The sequence below is a fragment of the Myxocyprinus asiaticus genome, chromosome 38 (assembly GCF_019703515.2).
Source record: "Myxocyprinus asiaticus isolate MX2 ecotype Aquarium Trade chromosome 38, UBuf_Myxa_2, whole genome shotgun sequence".
Classification (NCBI taxonomy): Eukaryota; Metazoa; Chordata; class Actinopteri; order Cypriniformes; family Catostomidae; genus Myxocyprinus; species Myxocyprinus asiaticus.
The window spans coordinates 11,008,548-11,031,431 of NC_059381.1; the positions used below are offsets into that span (position 1 = coordinate 11,008,548).

A 22,884-nucleotide genomic window follows, 5' to 3' on the forward strand; every position below is an offset into this window, starting at 1 on the left:
ACAGGTGTGGGCCACTGCATATGATTCCATTATGAGCTAAAAAAACAGATGCGCATTAAACCGATCAGTTCCCAAGAAAACTGCTCACAGTGCTCCATCTGACACCAGATACAAAAACTGCAGACAGTCACATTCTGTTTACGTCATTTTTGACTGAATGCTCTCTTGTTGGATTTGAACTGACAGTCGAGTCTTCCTCTGCTCTAACAGAATAACAAAAAAAAAAGTAAATAGCCACTCACGAGCAGGCAAAGGCCACCAGAGCACCGCTGACTACGATGAAGTCCAGTATGTTCCATAGGTCCCGGAAATAAGACCCAGGATGCAAGAGCAGCCCAAGATCGATCATCTAGAGAGGATGAGATAAACAAAAGTGGTGAATGAAAACATGCATTTAAAAAATTTTAATTGCAAAGGTTTAAATGACATATTTAGGCAAAGACTCAATAACAAAATGGAAAGGAGGTTTAATTTACCTTTATAACCATCTCAAATGTGAACACGCCAGTGAAGACGTAGTCTAAGTATTTCAGTACCTGAGAAAACCACAAACCCGTGTAAGTACTGGAAATATAAGGGTAGTTGACATCAGACATGTCAACAAACTTTTTTTATTCTTCAACATCAATAATGTAGGTTAGAATTTACAGTCTTAGGTCCTGTAACTGGTTGCCAATTTTAATCACCTTTTTGTTTTAAGAAGTTAATTTTAAATGGTGCAGCAGTGTGACAAATCCATATATACATTGCAACTGCATTTATTTAAACCTCCTATTGTCTTAAAGCTGAAGTAAGCAACTTTTTCAGTGCTAAAATACTTTCTTCTATCCCAGCTTAATATGCAGAGATAACTAAGTAATCCATTCACATTCAGTTGGGGGCAGGACTATCTGACTGTTTGAACAACTGCAGATGATGGGCATATTCGGAAAGCTGTTTTGAAAACATTATTTATTTTTGCAATCCCATTTGGTGGCGCTAGTTTCGTAGGAATTATATCAGCTTTAAGAAACTGCACACTCCTTTTGTCGTTCGGGTCATTTTGACCCGTATTGAAAACTATTCAAAATTAATAAATTCTTGATTAGTGTACAATGGCACTAAAGGCACAAAAATCTGTTTAATTGTGGTCCCAAAGTGTATAATGATGGGGGGGGGGGGATTATATATATATATATACATATATATATATATATATATATTCATATATATATATATATATAATATAGCCCCATTGTACCCTATCATATAACATCATGTTAGTAAAGTTATTTTACTAAACTTTTACCTGCTAAAAACTGTAAAAATATACTCTCTTTGTGTTTGTTTGTGGGTGAGAACCATCTTGCCATTGCACTCTCTAGGCACGATCATGATTTCAAGCTCGATTACACTTCTTATTGCTTGACACATGCGCAGAGCGCTAGATGGCACTAGGAAGTGTAATCAAGCTTGAAATCATGATCTCCAAGGAGACTACTGATGTCAAGATTTATAGTGAAAAAGGAGTTATATTTTGGTCTGTTCACACCCAAGCCCAGTTGAATCGCTTCAAAAGACATGGACTAAAACACTGGAGTCATATAAATTACTTTTATGCTGCCTTTACTGTATGTAAATTTTTAAAAGATTTCTCATTTTTATCACCTGAGACAATCTTATTTGTCAATGACCCACAGCAGATTTTATTCTGTTCTACCTATATCTGCAGTCAAAAATCCTGTCTTAAACCTGTAATATTTGGCCCTACTTAATAATCTCTAAATGAAAAACTAAAAAAATTAAATGAAACAGATGCTCTGAATAAATACTCTTCCTCCATTACTCCTACATGAGCAGAAAACACACTGGAAGTATTGGGTGAGAGTAGAGATTCATCTGACATACTGATCATGCTTAATGAATCAGCCAGTCAACTGGAAGAAAAGACACAGGATACTCGAAGACATGTTTACATTTCATTGTGTGTAATGCAGAGTTAATCAGTTCTGCTTATGGACTGATGTGGCCACACTGGCTGGATAAGTATGCTTACAGGCTGTCCCCAAAGACAATATAGCGCTGCAGCCAGCCAGTGGGGCTAGTGACAACCCTCTGTGTGACAGTTCAGACAAGGGCTGCTATACTGCCCTGCAGTACTGTTCTTCAGTTATGTAAACACCACTGATTTCACAACCCTCCTTTGTAGTGATTGACAGAGAAAGTTAGATTCTGGTTGAATGGTAATTAAACATGATAAACCAGCTAATTTTGCTAACAAACAACAGATTTGACAAGTACATTCATTACACATCATGTCATTTCTAAAAATACAACACTCTAATCGCTATATGTCCCTGGTGTTAGCAGCTGTGTGGGTGTGTGTCTCACGTTGTTGCGAGGGGCATTGGCCTGCACAGGGTCTTCAGCAGCAAGCGCAATGCTGCTCATGGTGATGACCGTTAGAATACACATCTCAAAGTAACGTAGGTTGACCACGTAATGGCACAGTTGCCGCACTCTACAAAGACAAAAAGCAACAAGGAGTACTAATTAAAGGGATAGTTCACCCAAAAATGAAAATTCTCTCATCATTTAATCACCCTCATGCCATCTCAGATGAGTATGACTTTTTTTCTTCTGCAGAACTCAAACGAAGAATTTTAGAAAAATATTTCAGCTCTGTAGGTCCATACAATACAAGCGAATGGTGACCAGACCTTTCAAAATCCAAAAAACACATAAAGGCAGCATAAAAGTAATCCGCATGACTCCAGTGGTTAAATCTACAGTATGTCTTCAGAAGCAATAAATAATAGGTCTGGGTCAGAAACAGATCAATATTTAAGTCCTTCTTTACCATAAATCTTCACCTTTTCACATTCTGAAACTGAAAATGGAGATCAGTGGATCCATTTCTCAGCGAAAGTGAATGCATCGCTTCTGAAGACATTAATTTAACCACTGGAGTCATATGGATTACTTTTTGCTGCCTTTATGCAATTTTTCAAGCTTCAAAGGTCTGGTCACCATTCATTTGCATTGAAAGGACCAACAGAGCTGAGATATTGTTAAAAAAAAAAAAAATCTTGAAAATGAGTTAATGCTGAGAAAGGTTTTATTTCTGGTTGAACTATCCCTTTAACACTATATAGTGCATTCAAAATGTATTCAGACCCCTTCATTTTTTTCACATTTTGTTATGTTGCAGCCTTATGCTAAAATACTTTAAATATGTTTTTTTTACATCAATCTGCACTCCATACCCCATAATGAGAAAGCAAAAACTAGATTTTTGATAACTTTGCAAATTTATTAAAAAGAAAAAACTGAAACATCACATTGACATAAGAATTCAGACCCTTAAATCAGTAGTTGAAGCAGCTTTGGCAGCGATTACAGCCTCAAGTCTTTTTGGGTATGATGCGACAAGCTTTGCACACCTGGATTTGGGGATTTTCTGCTATTATTCTCTGCAGATCCTCTCAAGCTCTATGAGGTTGTATGGTGACTGTCAGTGGACAGCCATTTTCAGGTCTTTCCAGAGATGTTCGATTGGGTTCAAGTCCGGCCTCTAGCTGGGTCACTCAAGGACATTCACAGAGTTGTCCCTAAGCCACTCTTGGCTGTAGCCTTTAGCCTCCTTGTTAGCGTGCCTAGCTCCCATGCCGGAGATGCCGGTTTGAATCTCGCTCTGAGCGGGTCGAGCAGGAACGGTTACACCTGCCGCTGAAAAACACCCCCACAGCATGATGCTACCACCACCATGCTTCACCGCTGGGATGGTATTGTGCAGGTGATGAGTGGTGCCTGGTTTCCTCCAGACATGAATCTTGGAATTGTGGCCAAACAGTTCAATCTTTGTTTCATCAGACCAGAGAATCCTGTTTCTCACAGTCTGAGAGTACTTTAGTTGCTTTTTTATGTGTCTTGCACTTAGAAGAGGCTTCCGTCTGGCCACTCTGCCATAAAGCCCAGATCGGTGGAGTGTTGCAGTAATGGTTGTCCTTTTGCAAGTTTCTCCCATCTCCACAAATGATCTCTGGAGCACAGTCAGAGTGACCATCAGGTGGTCACCTCTCTTACAAAGGCCCTTCTCCCCTGATTGCTCAGTTTGGCTTGGCGGCCAGCTCTAGGAAGCATCCTGGTTGTTCCAAACTTCTTTCATTTAAGAATTATGGAGGCCACTGTGCTCTTGGGAACCTTCAATGCAGCCGTTTAAAAAAAAATACATTTTAGCCTTCCCGAGATCTGTGCCTCGACACAATTCTGCAGGCAGTTCCTTTGACCTCATGGCTTGGATTTTGCTTTTGTTTTCAGCTGTGAGACCTTATATAGACAGGTGTGTGCCTTTCCAAATCATGTCCAATTAATTGAATTTGCCACAGGTGGATTCCAATCAAAGTGTAGAAATGGGATGCACCTGAGCTAAATTTCAAGTGTCATAGCAAAGGGTCTGAATACTTGTGTCAATGTGATATTTCAGTTTTTTCTTTTTAATAAATTTGCAAAGTTATCAAAAATCTGTTTTTGCTTTGTCATTATGGGGTATAGAGTAGATTGGTGTGAAAAAAATTTTTTTTTAAAGAATTTTAGCATAAGGTTGCAACATAACAAAATGTGAAAACAAATGAAGGGGTCTGAATAATTTCTGAATGCACTGAATTAAAACTAAATGTTTTTTAATTAGGCAGATTAGTCAGAGAGTATAAACATAGTTTTATGTAGAAAATTACTGGTTGCCGAGAGCATGAAACCACAAAAATTCAAGAGACATGTAGAAACCAATAATGAATCAGTTTAATTAATTTCACTTTAGTGTTTACTTTTGTACAATGAAACAATTTTGTTAATGTGTTGGGTTACCACTTGATATCTATATATACACATTACTTAAAAAATACTGTATGTAAAATCTTGAGAACAACTGTAAAATCTGGGTATAAACATATGTCAATTCTTGAACAACTGTTTAATAATTTAGAGTACAACTCACGGGTTAGCTGGACCAAACACAAACATGGAGCTGTATGGTAGGATTTGTTTGGGTGTATTCAGATTTAGATCATCCAGATCTTTCTTTTCCTCGTTCAGTTGTTGGCTGTCACCATCAAAGTTGTTCACTGCCAAAAAGGTGCTAATTAGACCAAAGGTTTGGAGGGAATGTCAAATAAACAGTAAATGTTTTCTGCTATAGAGCAATGTATTTTTAAATATAATTCTAGTTAGTAGATCATACATTATTAAAGGTGCACTCCTTGATTTTTTTTTTTTTTTTTGCTAATTGCTACACTTTCAAACAGAAAGAAATAGTAATAGTAGAATTTTTAGTAGAATATTATTTAGTATAAGTATTAGAATATAGAAAAACAGCATTTATGAAATATATATTTAAAATGATGTACACTCACATGAGATGAAATTAGAGAAAAAGCTGTTTTATTGTACAGTACATATGGTGCTGGGCACAAATTCCTTCGGTCACCAGTGCTGGGTAGATTACATCAGAATTTCAGTTGGGTACGATTACAAAATACATGACTAAAATTGCAATCAGTAATGTAATCTCTTTTATTTTTAGGTAATCTAATCCACTTATTTTTTAAATTCTTTTGAACTGACCTCTTATTTACTTGATATCACATGCATTTAAGTAGGATAATCTATACTATTTTGACATAATGTTGCTTAAAATGTAATCCAGATTACATGTAATTTGTTACTACCCATCACTGAGCGTCAGCATGTTAAGATCACATTACCAATTTATATACCTTGCCTTATTACTTGCCTTTTCCTGACAATCAGCTGTAAATGGACAGTTTCACTTGTGGAATTATTTATTCATGGTGCATTTTTATAATAACATCGGTAACTGAAAACTTCTGTTTTTGTGTGGTGATAAACACAAATGTTACTGAGTCCACCTTTAATAAAGGATGTTTGCAAAAAAGAAACATTAAAAGCTGCCGTCAGCCATGAAAAGCATAAGATCATTTTAACGTAAAATATATAAAGAATTTCACTAGTCTCTTATCCAGCTGATATTGTAAATTGGTCCTTTGGCAAGGTGTTCCAATGGAGTGCAGAGGGTAAACCAATACTGACTGGGAATTATTGTGGTTTCTCCTGGTGGGGCAGTTATGGTGACAGGGATGTTGACTCCAGTTGGGCCGGCTCTGGTGCTGTTCTTTAGATTATCTGTGTCTTCTGGTTTCTCTTCAGTAGGAGACTGGAGAGGGCTGGTGGCTACACTGTCTTCCCCCATTTCTGTATGTCTGCCCCTGTATTAAGAACAAAGCTATAGATCAAAACAAAACATATACAACAACAAAATTATGCAAGAGATGCATCTCAAAGTTGATCTCAAAAGCAATATACAATCATAAGTACATGCACATCAAAACAAAACACTTTCACTTCCGGGGCTTCATCATGCCTCTTTGGGGCTTTCTCAGGGCCAAGTGCCCTGGCCTGGAGATAACCCTTGGGCCCCAGTTAAACTGAATTACATTATTGCTATTTTATACAAATCAAATTCACATTGGCCTACCATGACAAAATTAAATTTGTATTAAATTGTACACAGAAATCGAGCAACGAGACGAACTCTTCCAGTAAGCCGCTTTTCCACTATTGGGCCAGTGCGAGCCAGTGCTATCAACTGGCCAGCCAGGGCCAATAGCCTCGGACCTCGAGCCACGAGACCAAAATCGATCTGCTTCCTACTATTGGGCCAATAGCCCCACAGCGTTAACCTAAAACCCACCCTTAACACGCCGCCCTGTTGCCACTGTCACACACCCCACCCATTTCACAAGCAAGAGGGAAGCTCAAGATGAGGTATCATGTTATCTAGAATATTGAGTTTATACTGAATGTAAACATTAGCTAGCTAGCAAGATAAGTTAGCACTGACAACTCACTGACTGTAACTGCCATGATGTCCTGAATGGTCTCTCCACTAACAGTGGGATGATGTTCCAGCGCACCGTCCATGGTCTCGAACCATGATCTTTGGGCACCGCTTTCTCCATTTGCGTTTTCTAACGGATTTGTACTGTACCCTAAATGTTTTTTAAATGTTCACTAACCTGTAACTGGCAAGTTCGTCGAAACTCCTACCTTTCACACTGATCCCGCCTCACTCCCCAGTTGGCCTTGCCATTGGCCGTTGGCCCAGAGAAAGCCCTGAAGCGGCACGATGGAGCCCCAGAAGTGACTGTGGGAATGCAACTGGCCCTGGCACGCACTAGCACACCCTCATTTTGACCCGATAGTGAAAACACGGCTAATGACTGAAGCTGTCACTCACTGCAGGTTTATACTGTTTGATCCCTATAGTTCAGTGTGAGCTCACTGAAGCTCCAAACAGAGTTCTGCACTCTAGCAAATGCTCTCATAAAAAAATTAAGCTGTCTAATCCACATAATAAATCAATTATTTACACCGCGTCTATGCCTTGATTAGAACGGGAGCATTTTAGTTTTGTTGCATTGCTCATTCGCAGTGTATTTACCATCTACGCTGCAATTGCGAGCGCCGCAACATGCAATAAATCCAAAAAAATTCTAAAAGAGCATTTCGCTTTTGTTCTACAGCTTCTTTTCGGTTGTCAGGTATTGTTTCTTCAGTATTAATTTTCGTGTGCCACCGCGAACAGAGCTGAAACAAAACTTGCGCATTAGGATCAGTCATCATTACTGATAGGACAGAGGACAAATTTAAGTGTCTAATGCTGTTTCATTGCTGAAAGGACATATCTGTGATTAGTTAGAATACTCAACCACTGCAAAAACACGTTGTAAATAGAAACCATTGACGCAACAGGAGCAGACTTAAAAGATGTAATCATACATTTTCACAATTAAATAATCGTGGCAGCCATAATCGTCATCGTGATTAGTTTTTCTATTAATTTTGCAGCCATATCTAGCACCATTGTTTCAGATGCCACTTGGTTTGACATTTTGTTATCTAAAGCAATAACGTTCAAACATTTTTAAGTGTGGCTTTAGTTGTCTGAGTGCTTTTTGGGGCACTGTACTGTACTTTGAAAGATCTCACCTGTGTCCTGAGGCTTTAGGGCCCTCTCTCCCCCCATTCTCCCAGCAATCCTCTCCATCCAGCGTGGATTGGGCTTTAACACGTGGCCGATGTCTCCTCCTGTCTCCATTCCCTCCCTCCCCTTCTCTGTGTCCTCGTACCTTACTCTCGCCCCTGCCTCCATTACCAATCTTGCCATTGCCACTTCCATTAGCCTCTCGGGGGCTGCGACTATGATGGCGTCTGTGTTCTCTCTCCTCCAACCCCACACCCTCCTCTGGAGATCCAGTCATGTGCTGGTGGTGCCTATGACCTCCGTCCTGGCTGCAGGAGCGCTCCAGGCCCCCCTGGTTCTCTCTATTTCGGCTGTGGTGTCTGTGGTGTCGCCCCTCCCCTGCATCTCCGTTTTCACCTCTACATCGATGGTGTTTCCGTGGGTGGGCGGTGGACGGTTGACATTCTGGAGTCTCCCCATCTTCATCACTTCTCCCTTCTAGGGGTCTGGGATTGTCTGTAGTGTCGTCTCGGTGCTCCACTACCAGCGGGCGATCGTGGTGGGTCTTCATGTCGGGACGGAGATGCAGTGCAGAAGACACACGCAGACGCTCTTCAGGCTCTAGTTCGTTGTAAAGGGCCTCGCTGCTGCTGCGCAGGTTGTGTCTACGCAGCTGGGTGGTGCGCTGCTCCCATATGGACATCTTCTGCAGAGATCTCTGCTGCTCTTTACTGAAAATGATGGGAGAATATTCATTTGAATTACACAGGAATGCACTGTACTTACTGTGCACACTGTTAACTGCTATTAGTGTGTGCTAATGATCAAAGCCACTTAAATCAAACAACAATATCCCAAGTCATGGCACTATACCTCACAAAGCGATGACATGGAGTGTAGAAGACATAACTCCTTAGAGATATTTTCAGGGACGCACAACACAAAAAAATGACACACATTAAAGACAAACAGACATATTATACGTACAGACGTTTAGATTTAGAAACGGTAAGCACAGAGTAAGTAGAGAGAAATATAGAAAGAGAAAGACAAAACATAGACACACAGAGACAGACAAACATACTAGGGGATGGACGTTTTTATGTAACACAAACAATGTGAACCCTTGATTTCAGTAGAACTTCAAAGCATCAAAATATGATGGTGGATTTCTGATTTCTAAAAAAATATCAGGTTCCATTCTATCTCCCACATGCACACACACACCCCATACCCACACACCACAAAAACGTTTGATCCAAATGATCACTGAAGCTTCCATACAGCACATCCAGACTATTCTGTTTAGCTTGGCCTTCATTCATATTAGAAAAGATCCACAATCAAAAGAAGAAAATCAAAGCACCGGAGGCCTCTCAGAGCCTTCACATATATAATACATCTATCTAAGGAAAGAAAGAGACAATTAGAAAGAATAACAATCTCTGCCCACAAACAGTGTGAAACTTCAAATCTAATCTAATGGTTTTGTGAAACTATACGTGTTTCCTAAAAGTAACTCTAGTCATGAGAATGGGTAATGAGATTTCTGTGCTCACTTGACATGGTGCAATTCAAAAAAAAAAAAAAAACATTGCATCAAAATTGACACAAACTTCCATATTTTAAGTATTGTAATGGCAATATTATTCTGTACAAGACCCTATAGAGCACAGCCGTAAAATCCCATTCATTTTCTTTATAGAGTGCAACAGTGCTCACCCACTTTTTCAGCCATCTTAGTTCCGGAAGTGTTTTTTCCATTTATTTTTCTGTAGGGAATTTATAAAATACTTCATACAAGATCCAAGTTCAAACCAACCAGATCCGAGGTGATTTACAACATTACAAACTTTTATTTGAAGTAAAGTTTTTAAAAATGGGACAAAAAGTCAAAGGTACAAGACTGTGTGCTAACCATGAAGCACTGTGAATGATGCAACCGAAGTAAAAAACAATAGAGCTATTCAGCCGTGACATCAATTTGTAGGCGAACCCAGAAGTCTAATTTGCCATGGGTTCCCTCTGGATTTTCCTATGGGTTTTTATAATAGGGTTTTTGAACTTATGAGAAAAATAAGGTCTTTGGTAAACATTACTTGATGATACGTGGACGTTTTGTTCTACAATATAAATTACACACAGTCATACCTCAAACACAAATTTTGAAGCTGCTATGTGTTTTTAAAAAAGTATGTAATAGTCATTAATAAGTTGTTAATCGATGGTGTATTGATGGTGTATACTTTCATAGAAGCCACAAGTGATTTCAATTACATGCTAATAATGTTTATGAATAGTGTTTTATTCACTCATAAAAATGCACAGTCTTGAACCTTTGTCTGTCTGCTGGTTGTCATATACTGTACCTTTTTGTTTCTTATCAAAGGTTGAAATGTTGTGATTCACATAAGTGCTGCTTGGTTTTGCTCATGGCAGAGAAGAACTTTTTTTAAATCCCTGTGGAGAAAATTTATGGGAAAAATACTTCTGGAACTAAGACCACAGAAAAGGGCAGCACTATTGTGCTCTACAGACCTTATTCACGCTAGCGCCGTCTGGGAAAGAGACTTACCATCTCTTCAATGGGCTGTCCTGCAGTTTAAAGTCTTTTTGGATCGTTCCGCGGACAAAACATTGATAAAACATCTGTCCAAGAACATTCAGTATACAAAGAACTCCAGACAACATGAGTTGTGGAAAATCAGATGTGATCTAGGAGCTTTATACAGCTTTATACTGTTCATGCCATTGAAGAGATGGTAAATCTATCCCTCACAGCCTCTTTGTCATTCCCATTAAAAATGGCACTAGTGTGAATAAGGTCTCTAGCTAATCTCTACACATTGCCTTCTTTCAGTTTTAGTAATTCTAACTTTGGGTGTCTAATGAGGTCTAAAAAAAGTATAACCACCCATACTACCACCAGCGTTCAGACATGCATGGTGTTAATTATGTTAGAGGTATTATGATAATGGCAATAAATGGCCAATAAAATGATTTAATTAAGTGAATTCTGTACAAAACTATTTGTTTACCATCAGAATAACAAAACTGATGCTGCAGTTGACCCCAAAATCGAGTAGATTACGAGTAAAAAGACAGAGAGGAAAAACAAGGAAATGGTCAGAGGAGAAGAGAGGGTGAGAATATTGTAAGTGAGAGCAAAACTCACGGTGAGTGAACGCTGCAGACTGAAGACCTGCGAGAGATTGCATCTCGATTTTGCTTTACAAAACTGCACATGCGAAACAAAAACAAAACAAAAAGAATGAGACACAAACGCAAATAAAAAAGGTGCAGAGGAAGCAGCTGGCAGTCAGGGTGATGTCACTCTGCCTGTCCATCTGTCCCCTATGTGTTTCAAATACAAGACACACACATTGGTAACACTTTAGTAAAGGACACTTTAAACACTGTACAGACTGTGGTCATGGAGAATGTTTGACGTTTTAATTTTAACTTAAAAAACAGACATATATTACAGTTTGAATGTCTGGTCCTTCACTTCAGTGTCACCAAAACTTACAAAAGATACAAGCTAACAACTAATGTGTTGAAATCGCAAATGAAATGAAAGACCCTACTCTTACAAAAACAATAACCAGACCATCTTACATTTAAAAAGTGTATAGTTTGCAGTTTTGTAAACAATACATTGTGATTTCGTGAGATTAAATGAAATGTACAGTACTTGAATCTACAGGCATATTTGACTATATTTTGAATATGGGAAAACATGCTACAGTATATTGCAATTTATTTTAATAAATAAAAAGCATCCAGCTAAATTTGAAAAGGGCAATGGCTCTGTGAACAGACAAGAAGAAATGGTTACACACATATGAAAACAAATAATAATGCACAGTGAAGAAACAATGTAAATTAAAGTGGCACAACCAGCAAAAGTTTCTTTAAAAAGTTTACAAATTCACTGAATTAATAAATAACATGCTCAATAGAAAACTGCATCCATTTAACTTCAATATTTTATTACGTAGCAGATGCTTTCTCATTAAAGTGGAATGTATAATTGCATGTAAAACATGTAAAGCAATAATTATCTCAGGAGGCAGCATGTGATACAATTAGAATACAAAGGCCAAGAAGTGCCAGAATAATATATAGCCATGATATCAAATCTTACCCTAAAGCAACAAAGTTATGAAGAACAGACTACACAGAGCAGGTTTAGGGCAAGGCCAGGGTCACACCAAAACTCACATTGATTGGACAATCAATCAAGTAATCACAAAGACATAACAGAAATAACAAAATGAAACAAATCCCTTCAATGTACAAAATAGGAAAGGAGGATGGAATACACCATTGCGTAAGGTTGGATACATTCGGAAAAGATTACAAACATGACCAAACACTGAGAGGTAGAAAGAGGGTAAAGCAAAGGGACAGAGGGAGCAGCATGTGTGACATAGAAACTTACGCTGCTATGGAGATGTTGGCTGCAGACATGGGGCTGACCTCCTTCACCTCCATGGCCTTTTGAAGAGCCATGCTCTTCTTTGCTGCCTCCTCTTGCTGCTCTTCATCCTGAATGCATGGGCAGCACAGAAAGTCCAAAAGCCAATGAGAGATCAGGGTAAAAGCTAAAAGGGCAAGGTGCTTAATGGGATTACAATTATAATAGCAAAAAATCATTATATTGTCATAAATCTATAAAAGAACCATTATAACAGGATTGAGTGTAACTTCATAACTTCAACAACACCCAGTAGCTGGCCCCAAAGCAGGTGGCATGAAATTCTAGGGAGGCATATTAAGGTCTGGATAGTTGCTATTACCTTTGTCAACTCCTGTGCATTGGCAAGGTTATCCACAGCGATGGCCAAGAATACATTGAGAAGTGTATCTGGTTATAATCAGGTTAGAGGATTGTCTGTATTACATACCATATGGCTTCTCATTTAACATATATTAGCTCTGCATTAAAGAGGAAGTTCACCCAAAATTTTAATTCTCTTATCATTTACTCACCCTCATGCCATCCCAGATGTGTTCAGACTTTCTTCTGCTGAACACAAAGATTTCTAGAAGAATATTTCAGCTCTGTTGGTCCTCACAATGCAAATGAATGGGTACCAACATTTTGAAGCTCCAAAAAGCACAAGGGCACCATAAAAGTAATCCATAAGACTCATGTGGTTACATCCATATCTTCAAAATCAATATTATAGGTATGGGTATTTCATTATAAATTCTGCTCCCTGCCCAGTAGGTGACGATCTGCAAAAAGAATGTGAATCACCAAAAAACAAAAGAAGTAAAAAATGACGTAAATGTTGATCTGTTTCTCACCCACACCTATCATATCACTTCTGAACATCTGGATGTAACCACACGAGTCTTATGGATTACTTTTATGGTGCCCTTATATACTTTTTGGAGCTTCAAATTTTTAGTACCCATCCACTTGCATTAAGAAGACCTACAGAGCTGACATATTCTTTTAAAAATCTACATTTGTGTTCAGCAGAAGAAAGAAAGTCATAAACATCTAGGGTGGCATGAGAGTAAATGATGAGAGAATTGTTTTGTTTTTTTGCGTGAACTATCCCTTTAAGATACTAACTTTTCAGTTTTAAGAATTCCATTAACTTTTGTAGACTGAGGTCTTCAATATCATTTTTTATTTAATCTTTAAAGGGAAGTAAGCAGACTCTTACTTTGATTGATTGATTGATTGATTGATTGATATATGGGATAACGTCATTCTACAAACAAATTCAACAAAATGCCGCTATGATTATCACTATGCCAATCATTGTGAGTTTAGAGTGACTCCTGTAACCCATACACACTGAACAATAATTTAGGAGATTTAATCCAAATGTGATTGTCACTCCCAAAACTTGTGTACGTGGCCTATGTATATTTATTTGTATGATCTTTTCTCTGTTGACAGGATACAGTTTCCAAAAAGTGTAAGAACAATGAAGTAGACAGAGGAGAACATTCCACTTCGGACGCCACCCTGAGACTCGATCCCATGATACATCACTGCATTCCAATCCTCTCCTGTCAAAATCTTCAAGAAGCAAAAAACAGGTCAGATACACATAACAAAACCAGAATATATCATTCTTTACACATATACAGTTACATTTTAAAGTTTGTTGAGACCAAAAATAAAATCAAGTGTACCTGGAAGACTGTCATTATGGCTGCAGGGAAGCTGTCAAAGTTTGTTGTGGGTGTTTCATCTTCAAAATTAAACCTAGTTGGGAAGAGACAGCTTGATCACACTTGAGAGATAAACTTAAGATGTCAGTTGTGGTTTGCTTTGAGTCTAGTTTAGAGAACCTGGGCTGTCAAAACAAAGTTACTGAGTAAATGGGATCAAAATTCCCTTGAGCAAAACACTTAACGTCAGCAATTTGTGGATTTGGATATTTAGGTTGAAAAGCATCTACTAATCAGAGAGACTGGAATAGGCTGCAATACAGACAATCTCTATTGAAACAAGGGATGTTTTTATTTAATCTATTGCTTGCTTGTTTTGTTTTTTCTATAACCAGAGCAAACACATAAAGATGCAAGAATAAAAAGATTTTCCAAACCCTAAAATTGTTACCATAGGAAATGTAATGTTCTTCTAAAGTCTTTGTGACAACCATAACCAAAGCCTTTTAAGATCTTAATGGCAAACAACAGGACGGGAGAATTGGTTTCTCACCATCTATCCCTATCATTCTACCTATATTCCTCTTTCTAGCATTTTTTTTTTCCCCTTTTTCTCTCCTTCAATCTCTTACTGTCTCCAAATCCCTTTTCAGAGCCCAGCCTTTAAGGGAAACACAGGAACACAACGGTGAGTCATCCATTCATAAAGGAGAATCAGAGCGCAAGCTTGCTTCCACCACTGTGAATTATTGTGGAAGGGATGTAACACTCAGTCCTGGCTTGTTGTGTTATGTGTGTATAGGCGTTAAACTGTAAACATAAAGGTTTCCAATGGAAGCTGTACAAAGATTCATTATTGAATACACCTGCTCATAATTATGTACTTTACATTGAATTAAGCACAAAATGCTACCTGTATAAGAGTGAAGGACAGATTTTGTAATCATTAGGGAAATATCTTTGGATTTAAATGTACTTAATCCTCACAGAACAAGAATGTTACTTAAATTAAACTTTAAAATTACTTACATTTTGTGTTGTTTTTCACCAAAGCCTATCGCATGCCTTCAGAAGACTTGGAATATGACGTACGAGCCACATGAATTACTTTTACGATAGTATTGGGTCCTTTTAAAGCTTTAAAGGGATAGTTCACCCAAAAATGAAAATTCTCTCATTATTTACTCACCCTCATGCCATCCCAAATGTGTATAACTTTCATCTGCAGAACACAAACGAAGATTTTTAGAAGAATATCTCAGTTCTGTAGGTCCAAACAATGCAAGTGATTGGTGAGCAGAATTTTATTCTCCAAAAATCACATAAATGCCACATTAAAGTAATCCATTAGACTCCAGGGGTTAAATCTATATCTTCAGAAGCGATATGATAGGTGTGGTTGAAAAACAGATCAATATTTAAGTCCTTTTTCACCATGAATCTCCACTTTCACGTTCCCTTTTACATTCTTCTTCTTTTGTTTTTTCACGATTCACATTCTTCATCCATATCGTCACCTACTGGCCGGGGCTGGTTAAAGGGGGAGATTTACAGAAAAATAGGACCTAAATATTGATCTGTTTCTCACCCACACCTGTCATATTGCTTCAGAATATACAGATTTAACCACTGGAGTCTTATGGATAACATTTATGCTGCTTTTATGTGATTTTTGAAGATTCTAAGTTTTGGTCACCATTCACTTGCATTGTGAGGACCAACAGAGCTGAAATATTCTTCTAAAAATCTTTGTTTGTATTTAGCAGAAGATAGAAAGTCATAAACATCTGGGATGACATGAGTGTGAGTAAATGATGAGAGAATCTTCATTAATGGGTGAACTATCCTTTTAAAGTGAGTCACAATCAACTGCGGTCTAACTGAAAAGACGAATCCCATTTGTGTTCTTCATAAAAACATTTTTTTAAACATACATGTTTGGAATGACATGAGGGTGTGTAAATTATGACAGAATTTTGATTATTCCTTCACAGGACAGGCTTCTGCCAGATAAGTTGTTGCCCATCTGCTTACCGTAGGTGATTAATGAGTTCATTCTTTTAACTGGAAGTATTGAAACAAGGTTTATAACTGAGTCGGCTGCATTGTATTGGCTATGTGGAGCCCATTGCCTCAAGACGTTAGAAAAGGAGAGAGAGAGACAGGGATGACTAAAGCTTTCATTCATCAAGCTTGTTGTCAGTGTAGTACCCTTCGTTAAAGCAAGCAGACACACTGCATAATCAGCTCAGTAATTCTCAGAGCGTAGAGATCTAAATCCCTGTTGGCATGCCGTATCACTCGTTCTGCTTACAAGAGTTGGCACAAGGGCAGAGGGATTACAGAAGAGAAGACTGATGGATGGATGAATAGATGGATGGAAATTCTGACAGAATATGCATTTGTGTCATTTACGTGCCATGTGATGGATCCAGAGACAGACTAAAAAGAAATAGGTCAATAAAAGCTATACTGTAAATAGTTTCATAATAGTTTAAAATAAATTGTTTAAAAGCTGTCATAGTTTCAACTGAAAAAATACTGAGAAAATTTAAATCTTATAAAAAAATAAATAAATAAATAAATAAAAAATACTGCAAATGATGCAACTGTTTTCAATGACTGTGTCCAATCAACGTCCAAAAAGGCTGAATAAAATGTATATCTCTCTGGAGCTTCTCTGCTCAATAACAGCTCAAACTGAAGACTCAAAAGTGCACTTGACAGCAGGATTTTACATTTCCATTACCAAAATGAGATTGTGCAATTAAACACATGTTGTGACTGATTTTGTTCATGTATAAAGTGTCCCTACCCCAGGCAGATGGTGCCAAGGGCTGATCTCAGTCTAGGAAAGGACACATCTCACATGCTGTAAAGCATTAGATTAACTCAAAAAAAAAAAAAAAAAAAAAAAAAGACGATCTTAAGACAGTACCACAGGGTCTTACTCAAACTTCTACCAGAGCTTCATGGTGCACAGCTTCCTGCTGTGGTCATAAGGCTGACACTGATTCTACATGCTCAGACTTAGAATTGCAGTGCATTTAGCATCTGCTCCAGCCTGACACACATTGCTTGAATGTATTCTATGAATCATGAGTGATTTAATGGGCTTAGATCAAAACATTTCAGAGTTCACTTACTGGCCCCCGAAGAGCTGCATGCCCAACAGGGCGAACACCACGATGAAAAGGAAGAGGAGGAAGAGCAAGCTTATGATGGACTTCATGGAATTCAACAGAGAAACTACAAGATTCCTCAGAGAGTTCCAATATCTGTAGTAAATTACAGTAAATGACAGTTTTAAAGTAAAACAATATTCGTCTATTTGTCTATTCATCAAACTAACATTCATCATTCTCAAACTTCTAAAATCATAAAGAGGTGACACATGATTAAAGTGACGGGTAAAAAGCTGATACACAATGGGGAATTACGCACGCTTTCATTTACTAAAAAAAGTAAATAATTAGGTTACTTAATACATTTATTACTTTGAAGGCATCTTCAAAGCAGAAAGTACGTTGTGTATGCATTTGTATGCATGTATCTACTTACTTGGTTACTTTAAAGATTCGAAGCAGACGAAGGGCTCTCAGAACACTGATCCCAAAAGATGCACCAGGCTGGATTGCTGCCCACACCACCTCAAATATACTCCCCACAATTACCTGAGAATATAAATCAAAGTTATGTGAGTTCATTTTGAGTAGCCTCTCATATAAATGAGCAGTTGGTCATTATTAAAAGTAGGTCAACTGATATTGGATTTTGCCGATGCAGTACCTAAGGTGGTGGATAAGGTAAATAACCAAATCAGCCAATTGTTTTTTAAAATGGACTTATTGAATGTTAATGTTCTTAGTCTTTCCTTGCTGTGACAGGCACAAACATAGAGGCAACAGGAGTCAAAAATGAATGAAGATGCAATCAAGTGTGTAAACAAAATGTAATTATTACCATAAAAAAGTGTCATATCTACCTTTAATTTAACATCTTGAATTAATAATTGTGTAGTAGTTCATAAACAGTGATGGTGATGGAGACTTGGCTTCATTACAATACTCTACATGCATACATAATTCACCAAATTAAGCTTTTGAATAGCACATACATTCACCAGATAAAGGGTTTTGCATATATATTTCACCAGATTTTTTCTCTAGTCTTTTTATTATTATATTCACCAGATATGAAGTTGGAGTCGCGATGTACAGTATGTGCTGACGGGGCTCGTTCCCATATATAATCGCATTTTTCTTTGCATGCCCTCGCTTTAATTTAGAACACTTGATGATTATTTAATCAAAATATGCTTTAAAGTGAGGATATAAATATGGATGAATATTGCCAATTACAACAGATATATACAGCAAATTCCCAAGAGGCAGTTTATATTTCACCTCCAGAGGCCAAGGCCGAGTTTGGAATGGCATACTACCATACTACTCAAAGTAGTAAGAGTAGTATGCCATTGCGAACTAAGCCCAAGTGTATCTGGCGACAAGGAACACCCACTACACGACAAGCTCACTCCCAGTAAGGCCACCCTGTTCTGCTCTCTGTTGTGCTTTCTCCAGTTACCTCACAAGCTAAACGGTTAGCCCATAAGCTCGGGGTTCTGGCTCAGTATACAGCCAATTGTACAAAGGGGCCTCAGTTTGTTCCTGGGAGGCAGCAGATGCCCTAACCCCGCACCCACCCTGTAAGGATGAGTACCCTGCAAGGAACAACCAGAACCACCTTTCTCCCATCACGCAGCACTCCGCTAGCTTCTTCTCCTCTTCAATTCCACCACATTTCTCCTCACTTTCACCACATGGTGATACAGCGGTATGATTCTATTCAACAGAACTTTTAAATTGCGGTATATTTAATAATTTTACAAACTTTTCATTTATTAATCTTTGTGGTTAGGTTTAGGGGTAGGGATAAATGTTGGTGTAGGGATGCTGTGGGACTCCAAATAAACACAACAAACAGTCTATGAATGTGACATCCAACTGTTGCAACACTTCAGCATTTCACTGGTCATTTGAAGGGGGCATAACTTGTAGTGGGCGTGCCTTGTAGTGGGCGTCTTGCCATCCATCATAGATTTTTGCAGATAACCGACAGTTCCAAATGCAGCTATCAATGTTGATTATTCTGCAAAAACCATTAATCAGTCGACCTCTACTTAAAAGAGATTAATACTTTTACACTTCAAAAAATCTTAAAAACCTGAAAAAGGACACTTGAAATAAATGCAAGTAAACTGGCTAAGCCATAAGCCCTGAATTTCCCTTTAGCTATTCAACATGACCATAAGTATCACAGTAGCTGATAATGACTGGCTCTGACCTCACAGGCCCATCTGAATCATGAGCACAGTGACTCACCCCAAAGTCAAAACAGTTGAACGAGGAGTGAAAGTAGTTTCTGGGCCCAAGGCCATACATCTTCAGAGTCATTTCTGTCAGAAACAGACCCAGGAACACAAACTCTGCTAGGTCTAACAGCCAGTAGAAATAAAAGGAGAGATTAGGTTATCCATCAACACCCAAGCTTTTCCCACGCAAGCCTTACAAAACTAATACTTAGAAAAACATAGGCTCCAGTGTGCAGCTCTGGAGTTGGTAATTGCTGGTAACCAGAAAGTAACCCTTCTTACACAGGGCTTTGGTGAGCCATTCAGGCTGGTCGTAGTGGACAATGGCCACACAAAGCGTGTTCAGTCCCACCAAACACAGAACGATCCAGTAGAAACTCTGTGCCTTCACCATCCGCCGAATGAAAAAACGTGCCCTCTTTTCCTTACGACGGAAGTACGAGGAGCTATCGTTCTTACTGCTCTTCAGGCTAGCTCTGGCAAAGGGTGATCCAGGGGGTGCTAGAGAGATGAAAAAATACATTTAGGACATTGGGGAATAAAGTCTTCAAAAGTCTCATTAAACTCTGGTCTCAGAGCTGCTGTCTTAACCTATAACCAGGCCCACATGGAATCTCTATCCACAGAAGTCTGCAAAAATCTCCACAGATTTCCACAGAATTACAATGCCTGTTATTCACAAAGTGAAACAAACTTGTTTGTTTATAAAATATTTTGGCTAATATGATAATGCTTTCAGTTACCAATAAGAATCTCAGCTCCATTAAAACACATTCTTCAGATTTAAACCATGTAACAGGGAGTAATCTAGGCCTCAAACTTATCAGATTAGTGGTGTTGTGTTTAGTTTTCTGCATTTTGATATTTTTAATGTAGCAGTAATCATCTCTGGAAGAAACACCATCAATTAAAGCCCATGTATTTTGCCACCTTTTATCCACTGATCCGGTATCATGATGTTGGGCAGAGACAGACGAGTGTTTAAGAATATAAATGATTCTATCAGCCTCTTCATTCTGAATAAGAAGAGAGCATCTATTCAAGCATGAATGATCTTAAGCATTACATCAAGGCAGAACTAACACTCAGCTGTCATCACCTGATAAGTTCCCTGATCCTTTGCATTCCCTTCTCCTTTTCACCCACTTCAGCTAATTGGCACATTCACGCTTATCTGAGACACCGACACACATATTTCAGAAGTATCTGCGGAGGCTTTCAGTTCACTATTTACCACAGGCAGCAATATGATTTCTTCCTTTTTTGCTGATAACTCGAAACTATATGGATAAACAAAATTAAGTTTGAAAGTGCTGTGTCATGCAGAGTATGGTGAAAAGTATCTTTTTGTTTGATGAAAATTTGAAAGTAATTTTCCCCATGCAAAGTTTTCAAATGGTGATCAATCCGTTTGTGTTAGGGGCAAGGTCAAAGGTCAAATCTTACCAACAGAGGAGATGTCTGTGAAATGTTCCTCTCCCTCTTCAGCACTGATGAGGTCGTTTCTACCCTTTCTGGTCTTTGCTCTTTTCAGGACTGAACATGTAAATGTATAATCATATACACACAAATCACACGTTTAGAGAAACAAGGTTTAAATCCATTTCAAAGTATGATAATACTGTATATGTATTAACAGTGAGATGATACTCTTAGCACATACTATATGTTTGGTAGTGTGAGTGTGTTTTATTTACTGAATACTTATATGAGTTTATGGGAGAAAGAAAAAGAAATTGGTGCAATCTATGTGTGTAGTCTCAAAACAATCTTAAGGGAAAAAACAGATATAACATCTTCATGAAATGGTTTTCATATTAAACTCAAATAATGAGCAATTGGTTGCTGTGCAATCAGTCTTTCCATGAAATCTATTTGAGGCCATCTCGTTACATAAGCAGTATATGAGTATTTGGCTACAGTAAGGGATGTGCGCACACTACAAGACCGATCTTACGGTGATTCATCAGTTATGTGCAAACACAGGAAGCTGAGTAATAGTACACAAGTATGACTGAGCAACACTCCTGGGTTTCCCTTTCGGCCCCTTCTCTCACTTTCACAGTCTTTTTCTTTCTCTCCCACCTCTACTAATTACAGCTTGAAAAGGAATGGCTGGTAACCACAGTTTATTCACCTGCCCCCCTGCCAGATAATTAAAGACATTCTGTTTTAACCTATTTTAACATGCTTGTAACCATGTCATCTCAAATCACAGCAGGTTAACAGGTCATTAGATGATATAAAATAAGTGATACATATTTTGTCTATTAGGGCACCATAAAATGCAACTAAAACGAGTGCAGCCGTTCTTTTGTGGCAAGAATGTGTGAGTGTATGTGTGTGTGTAACTACTGTAATCCAGTTATCCCAATTAACTTAATCCCTGCAATTACTTCTGGATTCTAAAAAAACCCGAATTGACAGAGATTACAGGCACTGATAAGAAAGAGACACTGGGGACAGAATGGCAAGCGCAACTGTTTTGACACATTTTCATACTGAAATAGGAAATTGGGGTGGAACATATTTAAGGCCAGTAGCCTTTAGTTTATTTCACAGCCATGTTTTATGATTTGCTACTTGCTATTGCTAGGCAGGTGGCAAGTAGTAGGGGACATTCTTACACTAGAGGACATTTTATTGGACAGAAACACTATATATATGTCCCTCTAGACATCAATATTTTGGGTCTGTTTTCTCAGAAGAAAAAAACTGTAATTTCTAAATGGTCAGGTCTGCTAAAAGTTAGTTTTATTCCTTTTATGAGTATAGTAGCATAAAGATGGCCTCAAGCTTACAGACATGGACTAAAAGCTTGTTTTTTCAAAAAGAGAAAGCAATGTTCTCTATGTACAACCCATTTGTTCAATTCACCTATCTAGCAACTGTGCCCAGGTGAAAAGATCAAACTCCAAACACATCTGAACACCTCCAAGAGCCATTTCTGCCCATTAACTGTCCAAAATCATAGTCAGATTTGAGAGCTCATAAAATGAGAGGTCATACCTTCCACTGGCCTGGTTTAATATAGAATATACTATGGTAAACCAGCCACAAGGACCCTTGCCCTCTTTTCACCTGGGTTGTTCTGTTTCCTCTTGTACCATGCTCCATCCAGAGGGGATTTCTCCTCCGCATTCTGGTCTTCCTCTGCCAGCAATACCTCCTCTGTAACACATATCAAAGAGTACCAGTAAAAACATTATATAAAACATAGATACACTGCAAAGAATTCATGCCTGGTCATTCCAAGTTATATCGCTAAAACAAACAATATTGAGCGGGGATAGGAGAAAGTATTTTAACATCACAAAGTTACACAATTCAGCTTTGAGAAAAAGTGCTG

General features: G+C 38.2%; 1 protein-coding gene across 1 annotated transcript in view; it reads right to left on the reverse strand.

The window, feature by feature from the left end:
• Positions 1 to 22,884, reverse strand: part of cacna1bb (calcium channel, voltage-dependent, N type, alpha 1B subunit, b) — a 194,281-nt gene that overhangs the window by 61,014 nt on the left and 110,383 nt on the right. The window contains exons 9-25 of the mRNA XM_051677032.1: positions 22,617 to 22,706; positions 20,982 to 21,071; positions 19,818 to 20,036; positions 19,546 to 19,658; positions 17,723 to 17,835; positions 17,308 to 17,439; positions 14,183 to 14,255; positions 13,949 to 14,066; positions 12,823 to 12,890; positions 12,465 to 12,571; positions 11,196 to 11,258; positions 8,047 to 8,751; positions 6,088 to 6,263; positions 4,976 to 5,102; positions 2,371 to 2,500; positions 477 to 536; positions 243 to 349 (exon numbers count right to left, since the gene is read on the reverse strand). Of these exons, the coding sequence (XP_051532992.1) occupies positions 243 to 349; positions 477 to 536; positions 2,371 to 2,500; positions 4,976 to 5,102; positions 6,088 to 6,263; positions 8,047 to 8,751; positions 11,196 to 11,258; positions 12,465 to 12,571; positions 12,823 to 12,890; positions 13,949 to 14,066; positions 14,183 to 14,255; positions 17,308 to 17,439; positions 17,723 to 17,835; positions 19,546 to 19,658; positions 19,818 to 20,036; positions 20,982 to 21,071; positions 22,617 to 22,706 (2,491 nt within the window). The remainder of the gene's footprint in view (positions 1 to 242; positions 350 to 476; positions 537 to 2,370; positions 2,501 to 4,975; positions 5,103 to 6,087; positions 6,264 to 8,046; positions 8,752 to 11,195; positions 11,259 to 12,464; positions 12,572 to 12,822; positions 12,891 to 13,948; positions 14,067 to 14,182; positions 14,256 to 17,307; positions 17,440 to 17,722; positions 17,836 to 19,545; positions 19,659 to 19,817; positions 20,037 to 20,981; positions 21,072 to 22,616; positions 22,707 to 22,884) is intronic.